Source organism: Ranitomeya variabilis, chromosome 4 (assembly GCF_051348905.1).
Source record: "Ranitomeya variabilis isolate aRanVar5 chromosome 4, aRanVar5.hap1, whole genome shotgun sequence".
NCBI classification, from domain to species: Eukaryota; Metazoa; Chordata; class Amphibia; order Anura; family Dendrobatidae; genus Ranitomeya; species Ranitomeya variabilis.
Genome location: NC_135235.1, coordinates 183816407 through 183836133, shown reverse-complemented (window position 1 = coordinate 183836133; position 19727 = coordinate 183816407). Strand labels below are relative to the sequence as shown.

At 45.8% G+C, this 19727-nt stretch overlaps 1 protein-coding gene across 2 annotated transcripts in view; it reads right to left on the bottom strand.

Moving 5' to 3' along the window:
- Window positions 1-19727, bottom strand: part of LOC143770136 (sulfotransferase 2B1-like) — a 297130-nt gene that overhangs the window by 131271 nt on the left and 146132 nt on the right. For both annotated transcript variants that reach the window (XM_077259457.1, XM_077259458.1), the window contains exon 3: window positions 8776-8984. In XM_077259457.1, the coding sequence (XP_077115572.1) occupies window positions 8776-8984 (209 nt within the window). The remainder of the gene's footprint in view (window positions 1-8775; window positions 8985-19727) is intronic.

Sequence of the window (19727 nt, the reverse complement as noted above, 5' to 3'; positions counted from 1 at the left end):
CTCGATTAGATGATGTTCTGCTAATCCTCCGTCCCTCCCTGATGTTACGGTTGGAACGGCACCCGTATGACGGGTAGGCTCGGAGCTCTTCCGGGACCCTAGAGTCGCCCCTCTCCACAAGTTGCCCCCCAAGACTGCATAGGTGATTTAGGTGAGACAGCCCGCCTTAGACTGACTGTCCTGCCGCTGTTTAGAGTATTGCTTGAAGCTGAATATTGTAATACTCCCTCGGCGTTCCGGCCGCCGGTTGTGCGCCTCAGTAGGATGTTGCCTCGGTCTTACAGCACGACCCCTACTGGTATTCTCCTTGTTGCTTTGATCTCGTTTCTCACTCAGCACAATTTATCTCGCTTCCAATCCTTCCTTGGGCACCGCCGCTATCCTGAGCAGGCACGGTCCCGTTACGTTCTCTCAAGTTGCCAGGCCTCTGTCAGGATCCCACCCCTGACAGGGACCCTACTGAATCTTCTCCCACAACACCCTCTGCCACAAGGTGTTGCCTGGTTCCAACCCAGTCAGCTTTCTCCCTAACTTCCTGCCTGACCCCCAGTTTTACCAGTGTGTGAGGAGTGGCCTAATGAATAGAACCCTTAGCTCCCCCTGGAGGCCCGGTGGTGAAATGTATTGGTGTCTGTGATACCTGATCAGATGAACTCCTTCAGTGCCATCAGACGTACCATAGCTCCCCTTAGTGGCGGAGCCACAGTACTGCAACGACCAGGACTCTGGGGCGCTGCAGATGCGTGGGACAGGGACTTGGACAGGGCTTGGACCAGCGTTTTTATCTTATACATAGATCAGTAACAGGAGGATGAGTGACAGATGTAGGACTGGTGTTCTGAGAGTCCTACCAAATTCAGACAACACACATGAAGGAAACCCAACTTGGAATCCAAAGATTTCCAAAAATTAGAAGCATATACCAGGAAAAGTGGCATCAATTGACCCACAGTAGAAATTTTATAATGGCACAGCAGCAGTCAGTCATGGGCCATTTATGAGCAAGGATCTGAGCCAGCATTTATGACTTTGAATTTAAGTTGAAATTAGGTGGTGGGAGAGGGACCGATGTAGGCCTCCTGTGAGGGAGCCCTGAAACCTCATGCAACAGCTCAAAATGCTTTTCTGCTCAGCCACACTCTGTTCAAACTACTACTGTTAGAAACTATAAACAATTAGAATCAGAGCAATATTCTAACTATACAGTGTCTGACCATGTCATAAATGACTTCCTCAGACCTGTCAATATGACACACAAACTTCCACAAGTATAAAAAATTAGAGCAATTAGAGTCATAAAATCTGTATTCAAGATGTATCAAAATAAGTTTATTTATACACAAACAAAAAGCATAGGTAGCAATAAAATCACTAGAATTGTGAATATATAAGTATTATATAGGTAAATTTACATGCGAAGGACAAAGAGCAAAAACAAAAAAAGTCTGGAAGATAACACTACAATGAAACTATATGACCGGTGGGACCAAGTTCTTGAAAAAACTAAACCATGATAAACAGTGTGTGTATGGGCATTTAAGAGGCCGGTAGTAAAGTGGATAGTTCAAAATTGATCCTCACCCATATTGATCATAGTGCTGCTACTAGATTGCCAGCCCCTACATGCGTTACCTATGCAGTGAATACAAGGGCAGTCAAAAATTTTGATGAAGTCCAATGCCCCTTAGAAGAGACATAGAGGTCAGATGGCCTCCTGAAAATAATGTTCCCATTATTAGGAAGTGGGTCTCCCATAGTGTTTGCCTATGCAGTGAATGTGAGTGCTGCCAAAAATTTGGAGGCACTCCAATGCCCCTTGGAAGAGACGTGGGGGAGGGTTTATAAAAAATAAAATGTTCCCATTAGAAAGGAGCAGGTCTCCCATACTTGTAATGTATAACAATGAATAACATACTGTATAACAATGTGTTTTTATGAGCATCATAAACACACTTTAAAAAAATCGTGTGGGTGTTGCATCGCAGACACAGTCACCCTGGTGATATGGAGGATATGGAGGATGAGGATGATTGAAGTTGTGTCTCTCTTGCCTGTACTCCTTGGTTGTGCAACGAACTGTGACCTCTGCCACCAGCGCTTTCAGATGGGACTTTTTTTTTAATAATTCCGCAACAAGGGTCTTCTGGTACTGCCCCATTTTAGTAGACTTGTCCGCATGGGGAATAATAGATAAAAGTTCTCCTTGTAACTTGGGAAGACGTGGCACCAACTAGTATCACCCAAAATTTTGAGAATGCGAGGGTCACGGGAAAGGCAGGGTGACATAAATTCAGCCATGCATGCCAGACTGCTAACAGGCAAGATTTCCGTGTTCTCACCAAGAGGATGACTGACATGCTCTCCTCCTCCTTCTCCTTCTCCCTGTTCTCAGGCCATCCACGCTGAACAGAAGGTATGACAGTTGTGCAGGTAGTACCGTCTATTGTGAATGAAACTCCTCCCCTTCCTCATTGTCACCCAATCCACATTGGGATGAGATGAAGCTGGGCTGTGTGTAATCACCCTGTATGGTTCTTTGCTCCATCTCATCGTGTTCGGCCTGTAATGCTTCCTCTTTGATTGTGAGCAGAGAGCGTTTCAGAAGACAGAGAAGCAGGAAGATGATGCTAAATTATGGTGTCATCACCGCTTACCATCTTGGTGCAGTCCTAAATGTTTTGGAGGATCGTACATATGTCTGACATCCATGTCCTCTCCTGAGGTCTTATGTGTGGAGTCTGAACTGAATACCGACAGCCTTGTTGATGCTGGTAGTCACCAACTGCCCTCTTCTGCTCACAAATTGATCCCAACAGCTACAGTGTAGAGTTCCAATGCGTGGGGACATCACACACCAGTTGTTGAGCTGGAAGCTGCAAATGCTACTGAAGCACGGCAAGGGCAGCAGAAGCTGTAGCTAACTTTCTAAAATGGGCACACAGGCGGCATACTTTGACAAGCAGATTGGGTAGGTTTTGAGAAACTGCTGAACAATGAGGTTAAGCACATGGGCCAGCCATGGTACATGTGTGAGCCGAGACCAGCTTTCAGCCATTGTCACACCACCATGCCTGACTGTAGGTTCGGGGGTGTCAGCCACAGATCTGCCTGCTCTTTCAAAGCGGTCCACAACTCTTCAGCATTGTGTGGTTTGTCACCTAAGCATATTAGCTTCAGCATAACCTGTTGCCGTGTGGCTGAGGCAGTGCTGCAGGGCTTCCAGCTTGTGACTGATATGGTCATTTCAGAGATTGAGGCTGAAGAATAGGAGGAGGAGGTGCAGGAGCTGTATACTGTGGGGGCAACCCTAATTGACCTAGGGCCCGCAATCCTCGGCGTCGGGAGGATGTGTTCTATGTCAACATCTGACTGGGTCCCAGCTTCCACTATATTAACCCAGTGTGCCATCAGCGAGATGTAACGTCCTTGCCAAGGAGCACTTACCCCCGTGTCAGTGGTTAGGTGGACTTTCCCAGTAACTGCATTGTTGAGGGCATGGTTAATGCTGTGGGACACGTGCTTGTGTAATGCGGGAATGGCACACCGAGAGAAATAGTGGCAGCTGGGGACTGAGTACCAAGGGACAGCCGCTGCCAAAATGTTGCAGAAAGATTCAGTCTCCATGAGCCTAAAAGGTAACATTGCGAGCACAAGGTGTTGTGAAATGTGAGAATTTAGTAGTGTGGCCTGTGTAGTGTTGGCTGCATATTTGCGCTTACGTTCCAAGGACTGGGGTATGGACAACTGAACACTGTGCTGGTACAATGATGTGGACATGCTTGCTGATGATGCTAGTTGAGTGTGAGCAGCGACAGGTGCAGAGCAAGAGGCATCTTCGCATTCACCATGCACAGGGGATTGGCTTGCACGCACAACAGCAGAATAAGCAGTGGTGTCACCCACAGACACTGTTCCTTGACCCTGGGGTTTGCTGCTATGTGCCTGTTCATGCTAGTGGTGGTCAGGCTAGTATTTTTGCTACTCCTGCTGATGCTGGCCTGGCAGGTGGTGCAAATGGCCTTTTTGGGGCAGAGGCTTTAAAAAAACAACCAGACTCGGGAATACCTAACAGTTGGAATGGCAACTTCCGTCGTGTTGGTGTTACGAGGAACGGTTGCCTGCCTTCTGTCTGCGGCCACCACACTGCTTCTTTCTGCCTGTATGGGTGCTATGCCTCCCTCCCCCTGTGTGCTACTGCCCTCACTCTGCATGTTCTCCTGCCAGGTTGGGTCAGTTACTATATCATCCACCACTTCATCTTCCACATCCACACCCTGCTCCTCCTCATGACTTTCTAGCAATTGTGTCATCATCGTCCACCTCTTGTGACACTTTCCCAATGTCTCCTTCGTGTGACAGTGGCTGCTCAAATATTTGTGCATTGCTACATGCGATTTCCTCTTGCCCCGCTTCAAGTGGACTGGGTGAGAGGCCCGAATCTATAAATGGAAAAGTGAACAGCTCTTCGGAGTGTCCAAATGTGGGATCAGTTGTCTCCGGGCTCTCAGCATGTTGGGAGTAAGGAGGATCAGGGTGAGGAAAATGCGGGCCAGACTCACAGCTACTGAGTGGAAGACAGGGTGGTTATGGAGGCAAAGTGACTGGAAGCATTATCCGTTATCCCACCAACTACCTTTTGACACTGCTCTGGGTTCAATAGTGATGTGTTGCGGTCCCCTATTAATTGGAACAGGAAGGTCAGACCAGAAGATGTGGGTGTTTGTTGTGGCACAATTTCAGCTTGCCCACGGCCTCGGCCTCTACATGCATCATCACCATCACGTCCAGTTCCCTCATCCCTTGCCACGCTCCTTGCCCATTTTAAATGGAGGACAATATTTTCCACATTCACTATAAATGGCTGAATTTGGAGCCAACTTACTTGTGATAATAATAAATAATAATAATAATTTTTATTTATATAGCGCCAACATATTCCGCAGCACTTTACAATTAAGCGGGGACATGTACAAACAATAGATTCGGTACGAGTTAAGACTATTTAAACAGTGACAGTAGGAGTGAGGTCCCTGCTCGCAAGCTTACAATCTACAAGGAAATGGGGGGACACAATAGGTGAAAAGTGATTGTTATTTCAGGTCTGGCAATTATAATAAATAGGGATTTTCATACAAAGCTGCATGATCCGGTCATCAGCCCGTGTGTTTAAGTGCAATGGTCAAGTATCAAGTGCAGTTATCATGTGTATGGAGGGTGTGGAGACAGATGAAATAGTAGGGTGTAGATTCAGAGTAATATTTGGAAGGAGGGAACAGGGCAAAGTTAGTTTGCTGAGTAGTTGATGTGGTAGGCTTGTTTGAAGAGATGGGTTTTCAAAGCGCGCTTGAATAAGTCGGGGTAGGCATCAGTCTGATCGTCTGGGGAAGTGCATTCCAGAGAGCTGGTGCAGCACGAGAAAAGTCTTGGAGATGGAGGTGTGAGGTTTGAATTACAGGGGATGTTAGTCTTAGGTCATTTGTAGAATGGAGGGCACGTGTAGGGCGATAGACAGAGATGAGAGAGGAGATATAAGGTGGTGCAGAACTGTGGAGAGCTTTGTGAGTGAGAGAGTTGAGTTTGTACTGGACCCTGTAGCGAATGGGTAGCCAGTGTAATGACTGGCAAAAGATGGAGGCATCGGTGAAGCGGCTGGACAGAAATATGACTCTGGCTGCAGCATTCAAGATGGATTGGAGCGGAGAAAGTTTGGTAAGAAGGAGACCGATCAGAAGAGAGTTGCAGTAGTCCAGACGGGAATGAATAAGAGTGACAGTAAGAGTCTTAGCAGTTTCAACGGTGAGAAAAGGTCGGATTCTGGAGATGTTTTTAAGATGCAGGTGACAAGAACGAGTGAGTGATCTGATATAGGGAGTAAAGGAAAGTTCGGTGTCGAATATGACCCCAAGACAGCGGGCATGCTGCTTGGGAGTTATGGTTGAACCCTCCAGGGTAATTTCGATATTGGGTAGAGTGAGGTTAGTAGAAGGGAGAAACACAAGAAGTTCCGTTTTGGAGCGATTTAGTTTCAGGTAGAGGGAGGACATGATGTTAGAGACAGCAGACAGACAATCCTTGGTGATTGTGATTCATTTTGATGGACAAACCACAGTTTTAACTAGATGGATTTTTATCTCTGTAATATGGAAAGGATCTGGGTGCATTCTGCAGTGCCAATAAGCAAAATGAGCAGAATTGGCCGCTTGGTGCACCTGTGCAAACAAATAGTCTGTATGTGGCCAATTCCTGATTGTAGGGTGGCTGCAATATCGGTATTATTGCACCTGTGTATTTGCCATCTTAACTTGGGTCCGCTGTACCTTGGTTAGTGCAATTGTTGGAGGCCTTGAACAGGTAAGCATCTCTGCCTGTGTACTGGTGTTTTTTTTGTTTAGAATAGTGGAGGTCTTTCCTCTTATGTTGTTTTTTTAGATTAGGACTGCCAATATGTAAGGACCCTTGACGCGGGTTGGCAGCTTAAATATTGTGGCCATAATATCGACCAATACCTTGCATACATTGTTATGTTTTTGGTGCACTGTATATTTTTCCAGGGTGCGGCTGGGCCCTAGATGGCTCTGTACACTGTGGCCTCTGTTCACACAGGATGCATTATAGTGAGCCCGCAACATGGCGTCATTAATAGGCTCTGAGCCATATACTTTGGATTCCTGTGTGAACACGCCACATACAGACTATTTGTTTGCACAGGTGCACCAAGCGGCCAATTCCTGGTTGTAGGGTGGCCGCATTATTGGTATTATTGCACCTGTGTATTTGCCATCTTAACTTGGGTCCGCTGTACCTTGGTTAGTGCAATTGTTGGAGGCCTTGAACAGGTAAGCATCTCTGCCTATATACTGGTGTTTTTTCTGTTTGCCAAGGAAGAATGGGCAAGAATTCCAGTTTCTCGATGTACAAAACTGATAGACATACCCCAAGTGACTTGCAGCTGTAATAACAGCAAAAGGTGGCACAACAAAGTATTAAGTTAAAGGGGCCGAATAATATTGCACGCCTAACTTTTCAGTTTTTTAATTTCCAGAAAAATTTAAAATAACCAATAAATTTCGTTCAACTTCACAATTGTGTTCCACTTGTTGTTGATTCTTCACCAAAAATTTACATTTGGTATCTTTACATTTGAAGCATAATATGTGGGAAAAGGTTAAAAAGTTCCAGGGAGCCAAATACTTTCGTAAGGCGCTGTATACCCGCTGTGACCTTGTCTCCCTGTAGTTACCTGCATGCAACCTCTGATGATCCTTATAAGATCTCCTTCTCTACTCCCTTCTTATCTCCTCTTCCCCCAATCACATACAAGCTTTCTCCCGCACATCTCCCCTACTCTGGAACGCTCTACCCCAACATAGACTCTCGCCTACCGTGGAAACCTTCAAAAGGAAACTGAACACTCACCTCTTCCGACAAGCCTACAACCTGCAGTAACCACCTATTCACCTGTGGTGGAGCGCCAGGGCTGTAGCCGTGGCTGAGACTAATGTCTCTTACGCACCCTGGTCTCCCGTCACATAGAAACAATGTCCTTTCGTCAATGTACTTGCTCTCTGCACCTTCAGGGTCTCCTCTGAGTTGCTAAAGACCCCATCCATACGATTGTGAACAAACAGAGACACAGTCCAATTTAAACTTTAAAAAAATAACTTTACTTCTTCCTTTCGCAGCACATCCATATCAGATACAGCATCAGTGTAGGGTTCCATGCAATTCACAACCTTCACTTTCCCTATATTCTTCCCTACACTTTTCAGTGGGTGCCAGGATCATACAGTTCCATCCGGTACTACAGCGTCCTCCCTGTTCAGCTTTACTATGTTCAGGAGATCCCTCATCCACTTTGCAACAGACAAGAGGGAAACTGCCCATGAAGTAAGCTGCCACATGTTGAGCGACCTGTGTCCCTGTGCTGCTGTGGCTTTGGCTACAGCTTCTGTTCCCACTGCTGCTGTCTCTGCTGCCCTTCTTTCCCAGTGGCCCTGAATGGCTGGGCTTCTTACGTCTAACATTGCGGAGGCAACAGCACTGTATGGGCTCTAAGGCCCTTCTGTTATAAAAAGGAAATACCCTCTTTCTTATCCACGGTTGGCTCCTCCTAAATAACTATATTCACTAGTGTATCCACATCTAGTGTAATAACTGAGGTACTGCACTTTCCCTATTAATAAAGTACAAATAGCTAGCTACAGCAATAACTATACAATAATACATATAATTCAATATATGAAGAAAGGGAGTGGGGAATCACATGGTCCCGATGCACCCCCTACACATCAAACCACTGCATGACCAGCTCTGCCATTACCTATTGTATCCTCACCCTTCCTTTGTAGATTGTGAGCCCTCGCGGGCAGGGTCCTCTCTCCTCCTGTACCAGTCATTACTTGTATTTTTTAAGATTACTGTACTTGTTTTTTATTATGTATACCTCTCTTCACATGTAAAGTGTCATGGAATAAATGGTGCTATAATAAATAATAATAATAATAATAATAATACTTTAGTAGTAAACTACTGTATTTTTCTGTCATACAAGCATTAGTACAAAGATCTCAGTCTGAATTTGCTTTATTCCAGGTTCATCAGTGTTGCATTATCATCCTCGTAAAATTGGGTTGAAGGCAAATTAAAGGGTATTTCAGATTTTAGTAAAGCTTTCCCTCCCTTACTCCTCCTCCACGTACCCCTTATTAATTGCATTTGGACAATCCTTACACATGTTGCATGGATTTCTAAAGCAAAGCATTTCATTTTACTTACTTTTGCCTTAGATTCAAAAAAAGATTTTGCAAAAATGTGCTGTGGTAGGTGGGAAGATAATATTCTTGGAGAATCCATTTTTTTTATTATTTCTGCATGATCCACTGCTTCAAACCATGGTGATCTCATGTAGCTAGGTACAGTGTTGTTTTTTACAACATCTCCTTTGTGTTTAATTAAATTTAAGATTTCTATCATCCAAAAAGTACCTGCAAGAAATAAAAGTTACACATTTTGTTATACTTTTTTTTTTTTACTTGGGTAACATATATGTTCCTTTATATTTGCAAAGCTACTGAGTACATAGATTTAAAGGAAAGTAATAAGAAAATTACCAATTTTTTATATGAGATTTTCTGTGCTAAAAGTATTTTGTAAATAGTTCTATAAATATTCACTGCTCTCCACGCCCATGGTAGTGGAGACCAGTGAATATTCATTCTCTTTAGTAGCAGTCACACGTAATCACCCGGCAGCTGCAGGAGCCGGCAGCAGTGGCTAACACTGTACAATCTATTAAACATCAATAAATATTCACTGCTCCACATGCCCATAGTCCCAGGTGTTGGGAGCAGTGAGCATTTCAGCAGCTGTCCTCTACTTTAAGGCAGAGCATGACGTCACTTGCATGCACTGCTTCCAAGCATAAAACAGCTGCTGCCATCAGAACATTCCAATGCTAGAAGAGGGAAGGTAAGTAGAATATTTGCTTATCAGGATAGGCATGGAGTCCATGCAAGCCAGGATGGGGATGTGGGGTCCAAGCATACAAGTATCGTTATGTGGGGGCCATGCATACCAGTATCGGGATGAAGGGACCATGCATACCTGTATGAGGATGAGGGGACCATGTATACCAAGGTAGAAATGAGGGGGCCATGCATACCAGAATGGGGATGAGAAGACACTGTATACCAGAATGGTGATTAGGGTGCTATGTATACCTGGATTTGAGACATATATATACCAGGATGGTGGATATTAGTACAGAATTGACCACATTTTTTGCTTAAATTTGTTTTCTATTTTCCTCCTCTAAAACTCAGGTGCTTCTTATGGTCCGGTACATCTTATAGTCCAAAAATACAGTAAGTTATGTTCTGTTGTATCAGGATGTCCACGTGGACATAAGTAGCAATGAGCAGACTCTGTTGATATCTTTTGTATTAAATCATTTGTATGTTTTCCCTGTGTTTGTGTGGGTTTCCTCCAATTTGTCCGGTTTCCTACTACACTCCAAAAGACATACTGATAGGTAATTTAGATTGTGAGCCCCAAACAGAACAGTCATGATTGTTAGTGATGGGCGAGCACTAAAATGCTCGGGTGCTCATTGCTCGGGTCGAGAAAATTGGAATACTCGGGTACTCGGCCAGAACAACGAGCCCAATGTAAGTCTACCGGAGACCCGAGTATTTTTATCGCGATCCCCCCGGGAAGGTCTAAAAACATCTGAAAATGATGTAAACACTGCTCAAATGACACAGGGACCTCATGGGGATCGCCCCTGGAAGCATTTCTGACTCCTAGTTCACAGCCCTAATCATTTTTTTCCGAGATTCATGCCATTTTTCCCGCTGCTACAAAAAACACATGAAAACAAAACCAAAACGGGTTTTGCTTGGAAATATGTCAAGGTACATCCTTTGCAGGTTAATGACTTGCCAGTAAGGTCAAATATTTCACCCCAGACCGAAAATTTTTTCTCCCACTTAGGCTTAGTTCAGACGCTGCATTTTTGAAGCATTTTTCAACTTTAACATTGCTTTCAACCACTACAAATGCATTCACTGGGAAATGTCATTGTAACATTTAACACCCCTAGCTGGCTATGTGGTGTGTGACACATAAGCAGACCCATCTTGTTTCATTTATGAAGGAGGGACTCTAAGTCACAGAGCCTAATTTTACTGGTGCATCAGGTGGCATTAATCTTCTTAAAGGGCCATTATGAAACAATGGGTCTCCTAAGCTGTGGTAGCCTATGCTGTGAGTGGATGGGCTGCCAAGAATGACGACGCACCACAATACCCCTGTCATAAGATGTCCAGGGGGGATTCTTGAGAAAATGTTGCATTGAATTCATGGCCTGCCCTGCTATCAATTCATATGCACCCCAATAAGCCTTTAAACCCACATACTGGATGTGCCCAGGAAAATCCACTTCACAATATGCATTTTGTGCTCCATTCTCCTTTCTTTTATACATTGGCGGCAAGGCCAGCCCTGCTGCATAGTCAGTCATGTGCACCCCATTAGGCCTTGGAACCCATATACTGGATGTGCCCATGAAAATCCACTTCACAATATGTATTTTATACTCCCGTACTCCTTGGTTTTACACATTGGCGGCAAGGCCAGCCCTGCTGCATAGTCAGTCATATGCACCCCATTAGGCCTTGGAACCTACATACTGGATCGGCCCATGAAAATCCACTTGACAATATGCATTTTGTACTCCCGTACTCCTTGGTTTTACACATTGGCAGCAAGGCCAGCCCTGCTGCATAGTCATATGCACCCCATTGGGCCTTGGAACTCACATAGTGGATGTGCCCATGAAAATTCACTTCACAACATGCATTTTGTACTCCGTACTCCTTTGTTTTACACATTGGCAGGAAGGCAAGCCCTGCTGCATTGTCAGTCATATGCACCCCATTACACCTTGGAACCCACATACTGGATGGGCCCAAGGAAAATTCACTCGTATTTTTTAATGGTATGATGGTTCCTTCTTTGCACAATTATTTACAGGAGAATTTAGCAATTTTATTTGACATGTTTTTAACACTAAGGTTCAGATACAGCTTTAAAAAAGGCAAATACTTGCAATACAAGACAATTTTATTGCAAACTACAAAATTCAAGGAATAGCATGATTGAATAATGTGAGTGCGTACACTTTTGTATGTCTTAACATACGCAGGTTAATAAGTACATATAAGGATTAAATAAATATAGTGATTATATATGAAGATTAACTACATACAGTATAGCTAGATCATCACCAAGAGGCTTTTAAACATCATCTGTCTGGAATATCAGAAAAGCAACACCAAGTCAGAGAACCCCTGGGTTCTGCATGGGCGTCCCCACTTATGCAGGTATCAGCACACTGTACATGTACAGGTACCCCAGTTGTGGCATCGGTCTTAGTCACATTCCTCTGATCTTATATAGAGAATAACACTATGTTGTAACTCCAGTTTCACCCACACCTTCAAGTGGCCACTTTTCAAGGTTGGATGAAACTGAGATATCATGGAGTCATCAGACAAGGGGCCATAAACCACTAGAAAATAAAAGCCACAAGGATTTAGATCGAACCACCAACGGCATAGTTTCAGTAAACCTTAATATTTTACAATGACAAACAGCAAACATGCAGAGACTCAAAACTGTTTGTGAAGTGAATAAACAAAAATTTATCAAGATTGTCACTATGAGCATTGTCTGTCACATCTCTAAATGGGTTAAAAGAAATTTAGCTATGTGATTATCTGAATGCATTCGATATACAGTATTTCAATCTTGTTTACAAATCGCCATTTGTATATTCTCCATTTGTACATTTGAGGCAGAAAAAGTTAAGGCTTGCAAGGAGAGAAATAAATATAGTGGACAAAGCTATATTTTTAATGAACTACTGAGGCAAAGTAACAGCATTGCTTTATCAAATTTATATGAAGTGTATTGTGTCCAATGTTAGCAACCAGGCAACACAGAAAGGAGCTTTTCAAGTGAGCTCTTTAAGGTACACAAATGTTATGAAGTGTTTTCCAACAAGGATGTGGTTTCACCAATGGAGGGTACCATTTGTAAAAATAGACTAGTGCCATCACAGCCCCCCTTGACCAAACTTCACTGGCCTATAACAGTACAAAGCACGTTCACCCTGGTGATCTAGTGGCAGTTAAACAAGAGACATTGCAGGAGACAGAGTTAAGAAGTAGGCCCAATGGAATGCCATGCCCAATTCCCCAATGTGGGGTCCTTTGTTGACAGATTAAAATAGCGCCATCACAGCCCCCTAGACCTAAATGCCCCGTACAGACCACTTTCACCCTGGTCATCTAGTGGCAGTTAAAGGACACATTGCAGGAGACAGACTTAAGAAGTATGCCCAATGTAATGTAATGCCCAATTCCCCAATGTGGGGTCCTGTTTTTACAAAATGAAATAGTGCCTTTACAGCCCCCGTGCCCAAAAATCACTGGCCTGAGACAGTACTGAGCGCGTGCACCCTGGTTATGTCATCGGAGATATGGAAGATACATTGCAGGAGACAGAGAGACAGAGTTAAGAATTAGGACCAATGTAGTGGTGTGGGTCTCTGAGACTTTTATTGCAGTGCATAATCTGCCAAACAATTCCCCAATGGAGGTAGCTTTTTTAAAACTACACTAGTGCTATCGCATGCCCCTAGCCCAAACTTCAGCGGCCTATAACAGTACTGAGCACATTCACCCTGGTGATCTTGTGGCAGGTACAGGATAGATTGCAGGAGACAGAGTTAAGAAGTCAGCCCAATGTAATGTCATGCCCAATTCCCCAATGCACAATCCTTTTTTTTAAAAAAAGAAAAGAGTGCCATCACAGGCCCCTTGGCCAACATGCACCTTACAGAGCACGTTCACCCTGGTGATCTAGTGGCAGGTAAAGGACACATTGCAGGAGAAAGAGTTAAGAAGTCAGCCCAATGTAATGTCATGCCCAATTCTCCAATGTAAAATCTTTTTTTTTTTTTTAAAGAAAAGAGTGCCATCACAGGCCATTTGGCCAACATGCACCGTACAGAGCACGTTCACCCTGGTGATCTACTGGCAGGAACAGGACAAATTGCAGGAGACCGAGTTAAGAAGTAGGCCCAAAGAAATGTCATGTACAATTCCCCAATGTGTTGTCCTTTTTAAAAAAAATAAAAAAAAGAGTGCCATCACAGCATCTTCCCAAACATTGCACTTCTTGTGACAGCACCCCTTGCCTCTGTGCCGCCACGATGGGAGGGTCTGAGAAAACTATCCCAGAACTTGGCCATTGTTCCCCTGCCTGAGCTGGATTGTACTTCTGTCTCTTTCGCTTGGAGTCCTTAGTTGTACAACAAACTCTGACGTCTGCTGCCAGCGTTCTCACATGGGAATTCCGCTAAAAGGGCCCTGTGGTACTGCAACTTTTTTGTACACCTCTCTGCCTCAGGCAGAAGAGATTGAAAGTTCTACTTGTAGTGTGGGTCTAGAAGTGTCACCAACCAGTAATGAGTGTCACCCAAAATTTTGATAATCCGAGGGTCACGAGAAATGCAGCGCAACATAAAGTCAGCCATGCGCGCCAGATTGCTAAGAGGCAAGACTTCCATGTTCTCACCAACAGGATGACTGACCATGCTGTCCTCCTCCTCATCCTCCTCGTCCCTGTCCTCAGGCCATCACCGCTAAACAGAAGCTAATACAGATGTGTTTGCAGTACCATCTATAGCGCATGAAAGTAGCTCCTGTTCTTCCTCCTCCTCATTGCCTGCCAATCCATGTTGAGAAGACATGAGGCTGAGCTGAGTGTAATCCCCCTGTATGTTTCCTTGCTCCATGTCCTCGTTCTCCGCCTGAAATGCATCCTATTTGATTGTGAGCAGATAGTTTTTCAGAATGCTGAGAAGCAGGATGGTGATGCTAATTATGGCGTCATCGCCGCTCACCATTTTGGTGAAGTCCTCAAAGTTTTGGAGTATTTTACATATGTTTGACATCCATATCCACTCCTGCTGTCTTATGTGTGGAGTCTGACCTGAAATTCGATGGCCTTGTTGATGTTGGTAGTCACAACAGCCCTCTTCTGCTCAAAAATCCTTTCCAACATATGCAGCGTAGGGTTCCAGCGCGTGGGGACATCACACAACAGTCGGTGAGCTGGAAGCGGAAACCGCTGCTGAAGCACGGCAAGGGTGGTTGAAGCTGTAGCTGACTTTTTAAAATGGGCAGACAGACGGCTTTCACTAGCAGATCCAGCAGTTGCGGGTAGCTTTTCAGAAAACGTTGATCCACGAGGTTAAGCACATGGGCCCAGCAAGGTACATGTGTGTGCTCACCTTGCCTCAGAGCCGACACCAGGTTATGGCCATTGTCACACATGACCATGCCTGGCTGTAGGTTCAGCCATGTTATCCAAACATCTGACTGCTCTTTCAGCGCTGTTCACAACTTTTCTGCATTGTGCTGTTTGTCAGCTATGCAGATTAGCTTCAGCACAGCCTGATGCTGCTTGGCTGAGGCAGTGTTGCAGTGCTTCCAGCTTCTGACTGATGTGTTGATTTCAGACATGGAGAATGAAGAGGAGGAGGAGCTGCAGGAGCTGTAGACTGTGGGGGCAACAATCCTCGGTGTGGGTGGGAAGGATGTGTTCCATCGCAAGGTCCGACTGGGTCCCGGCTTCCACTATGTTAACCCAGTGTGCCGTCATTGAGATGTACCGTCCCTGTCCACAAGCACTTGTCCACGTATCCGTGGTTAGGTGGACTTTCCCAGTAATAGCATTGTTGAGGGCATGGCTAATGTTGTGGGACACATGCTGGTGTAATGCTGGTACGGCACACCGAGAGAAATAGTAGCGACTGGGGACAGAGTACCTTGGGATGGCCGCCGCCATCAGGCTGCCGAAGGCTTCCATCTCAACAAGTCTAAAAGGCAGCATTTCTAGCGCAAGCAGAAGAGAAATATTAGAATTGAGGACTGTGGCCTGTGGGGCGTTGGCAGGGTATTTCCGCTTGCGTTCCAAAGACTGGGTTATAGATAACTGAACGCTGTGCTGGGAAAAGGACGTGGACGTACTTGCTGATGGTGCTGCTTGACTTTGGGCCATAACAGGCGCAGGGCTAGAGGCATCTTCACATGCACGGTGTACTGGGGATTGGCTTCTACGCAAAACAGTGGAAGAAGCAGTGGTGTGACCAGCAGGCAGTGGTCTTGGAGCCTGGGGTTCAGCCCACAAAGTCGGGTGCTTTGCTTGCATGTGCCTGATCATGCTGGTGGTGCTCAGGCTGGTTGTTTTGCTACCCCTGCTAATGTGGGCATGGCAGATGCTGCAAATGGCCTGTTTGGGGTTTATCAGCAGAGTCTTTAAAAAATAGCCAGACTCGGGAAAATCTCACAGGTGGAATAGCAACTTCACTCATGTTGGTGTTACGGGGAACGGATGCATGCCTTCTGTCTGTGGCCACCACACTGCTTCTTCCTGACTGTTGGGGGGATATGCCTCCTTCCCATTTGTGCTGCTGTCCTTGCTATGCATGTCCTCCTGCCAGGTTGGGTCAGTCACTATGTCATCCACCACCTCGTCTTCCACATCCGCACCCTGCTCCTCCTCCTGACTTTCTGGCAATTGTGTCTCATCATCATCCACCTCTTGAGACACTTTCCCACCATCGCCTTCATGTGACCGGGGCTGGTCAAAGCTTTGGGCAGTTCTACATGCGATCTCATCTATCACGCTACACGGGGGTGAGCCAGGGAGGGAGAGGTGAACCCCAAAGTGGACCCTCTGGGTCACGATCCCAGAGCCCCCTTGGGCGAGCGAACCTGATGGGAGCACCCCCTATACAGGGAGTGTTAGGAGCAGGCCCAGGGAGGATGGAACCGCAACTGCCGGAGCCAAAGGGACGACTGAGTGGAGCAGGAGAACTGGAATGCAGAGGATGACTGAAGCGGAGCACTGGAAGGGAAAAAATACAAGTTAACCAGGCAGTTGGAGCTGAAGGATAAAGGGGACGGAGGGCGAGGGAAGAAGCCGAAGAAACAGAGCACAAGGCAGGAAAGGGAACAACGAGGCTTAAGCTTAGAATGGGCCAGAGCACAACGCTGAACTACGGAGCAGAAACAACGAAGATACGCAGGCGCTTTACCTGGGGAAGCGCCGAGCTGAAATACCTGAAGGGCGCCGCCATATTGGAGGCGGGACCACCGGGTCACGACCTCCCAGAAGGCAGAGCGGCGGAGGAGACCCTACGGCGCATGCGTGGACCGGCGACGCGCAGAGAGGCCGAGAAACTGGAGGCAGAAGAAGAAGATGGAACGCTGGGAGCGCGCCGGCCGGACAGATAAGTATCAGGAATCGTTACAGTACCCCCTTTCTTACTCCCCCCCTCCTGGAACTGGAAAGAAACCTCTTCAAAATAAGGGGTGCATTGATGTTTTCTCGAGGTTCCCAAGATCTCTCCTCAGGACCAAAACCCTTCCAATCAATCAGAAACCATGTCCGACCCTTAACCGTTTTCTGGGCTAGAATGTCCTTCACCTCGAATTGTCCGTCGGAGGAAGAGAAGGATGGGTCTACAGGAGAAGAAGAGTGAAAACGATTAAATACAGCAGGCTTAAGAAGTGAGACATGAAAGGCATTAGGAACACGCAAAGATGCGGGTAATTTTAACTTGTAAGCTACATCATTAATTCGGTGGGAAATTTCAAAGGGACCAATGTAACGAGGACCAAGTTTATGAGACGGAATTTTCAACCTAATATACCGAGATGAGAGCCACACCTTATCCCCCAGTTGATAAGGTGGAGCATCAAGCCGTCTCTTATCCGCAAACCTTTTCATACGATCACTGGCCTTAAGAAGTGACTCCTTAGTCTCTTGCCAAATTTTGGAGAACTCCTGGGACAAAGAATCAGCTGCCGGTACGCCTGAAGTGTAGGAAATGGGAAAAGGAATGCCAGGGTGTTGCCCGAAAACCACCAAGAATGGAGATTTAGAAGAAGATTCACAGGGGTGATTGTTATAGGCAAATTCAGCCCACGGAAGCAAAGAGACCCAATCGTTCTGATGGGCATTGGAGAAATGTCGTAAATAGGATGTGAGAACTTGATTGACACGCTCCACTTGGCCATTGGACTGAGGATGGTAGGCGGAGGAGAAATCCAAGGTCACCTTCATTAAGCTACACAGGGCTCTCCAGAAGCGGGCGGTGAACTGAACTCCACGATCAGAAACAATATGACGAGGAAAGCCGTGAAGTCGGAAGACATGAAGGATGAAGATCTTTGCCAATTCGGGAGCAGATGGCAATCCAGACAAGGGTATGAAGTGGGCCATTTTCGAAAATCGGTCCACAACCACTAGGATAACAGAGCAATTAGAGGAGCGAGGAAGATCCGTAATAAAGTCCATGGCAATATCACTCCAAGGACAAGAAGGTACAGGAAGCGGATGTAAGAGTCCGGAAGGTAGCTGCCGAGGAACCTTATTTTTTGCACAAGAAGGACACGAAGCAAGGAAATCTAGGACGTCCTGACGAACGGATGGCCACCAGTAGTGACGAGTTATAAGAGAAAGTGTCTTCTTGACTCCTGCGTGCCCGGCAAATTTAGAGGAATGACCCCAGAGCAAAACTTGTCTCCTGTCTTTGCTTGCCACGAAGGTCTTCCCAGGAGGAGAGGAGACTACTTTCAGAGGAGCAACGGAAATAATCTTAGCCGGATCAATAATATGTGCAGGATTCTCCACCACATCCAAAGGTTGAGAGGACCGTGAGAGAGCATCAGCTCTGACATTTTTGTCTCCAGGACGGAAATGGAGTTCAAAATCGAAACGTCCAAAAAACAGGGACCATCTGGCCTGACGAGGGTTAAGTCTTTGAGCAGTCTGTACATAGGCTAGATTCTTATGATCTGTAAATATGGTGAAGGAATGAACGGCCCCTTCGAGAAGATATCGCCACTCTTCTAAGGCCAACTTAATGGCCAACAGTTCCTTATCTCCAATAGAATAATTGCGTTCTGAAGAAGAAAATGATTTGGAGAAGAAACCACAAGTGACGACACGTCCAGAAGCTGACTTCTGTAAGAGGACTGCTCCGACTCCCACGGAAGATGCATCCACTTCAAGGACGAAGGGTCTGTTAGCGTCAGGACAATGAAGTACCGGTGCTACAGCAAATTTTTGTTTTAAAGTAAGAAATGCATTTTGGGCCTCCGAAGACCAGTTGTTGGAAGCAATTCCTTTGCGAGTAAGAGCCGAGATGGGCTTGGTCAAAGAAGAGAAATGTGGAATGAATTGCCTATAGTAATTGGCGAAGCCGAGGAAACGTTGAATGGCTTTAATACCAACAGGCTGTGGCCAATCCAGAACTGCGGAGACCTTGGCTGGATCCATCTTTAGACCGGCATCTGAAACAATATATCCCAAGAAGGGTAAACTGGATTGTTCGAATACACATTTCTCGATCTTGGCAAAAAGATGGTTCTCTCGGAGGCGTTGAAGAACAAGACGGACATCTCGTCGATGGGCAGAGAGATTCGGAGAGAAGATTAGTATGTCGTCCAGATAAACTACGACACATACATAAAGGCAATCTCTGAAGATGTCATTTACGAATTCTTGGAAAACAGCGGGAGCGTTGCAGAGACCAAAAGGCATCACCAAGTACTCATAGTGGCCGTCACGAGTATTGAATGCAGTCTTCCACTCATCCCCGGCACGGATTCGAACAAGGTTGTAAGCACCTAGAAGATCTAACTTAGTGAAAACTCGTGCTCCTCTTAAGCGGTCAAAGAGTTCAGAGATTAAAGGTAACGGATATTTATTCTTCACCGTTATGTTGTTCAATCCCCTATAGTCTATGCAGGGACGAAGTGAGCCGTCTTTTTTCTTGACAAAAAAGAAACCGGCCCCAGCAGGGGAGGTGGACTTCCAAATGAATCCCCTAGCAAGGTTCTCCCGAACGTACTCCGACATGGCTTGAGTCTCCGTAGGAGAGAGAGGGTAAATTCTTCCTCGCGGAGGCATGGCACCAGGAACCAGATCTATAGGACAGTCGTAGGACCGATGTGGAGGAAGGTTCTCTGCTTCTTTTTTATTGAAAACATCAGAAAAGGAAGAGTAAGCAGAAGACAGACCAGGAAGGGCAAGGGAAGAGCAAGAGTCACCCACAGGACGTACCGACAAGAGACACCGAGCCCGAC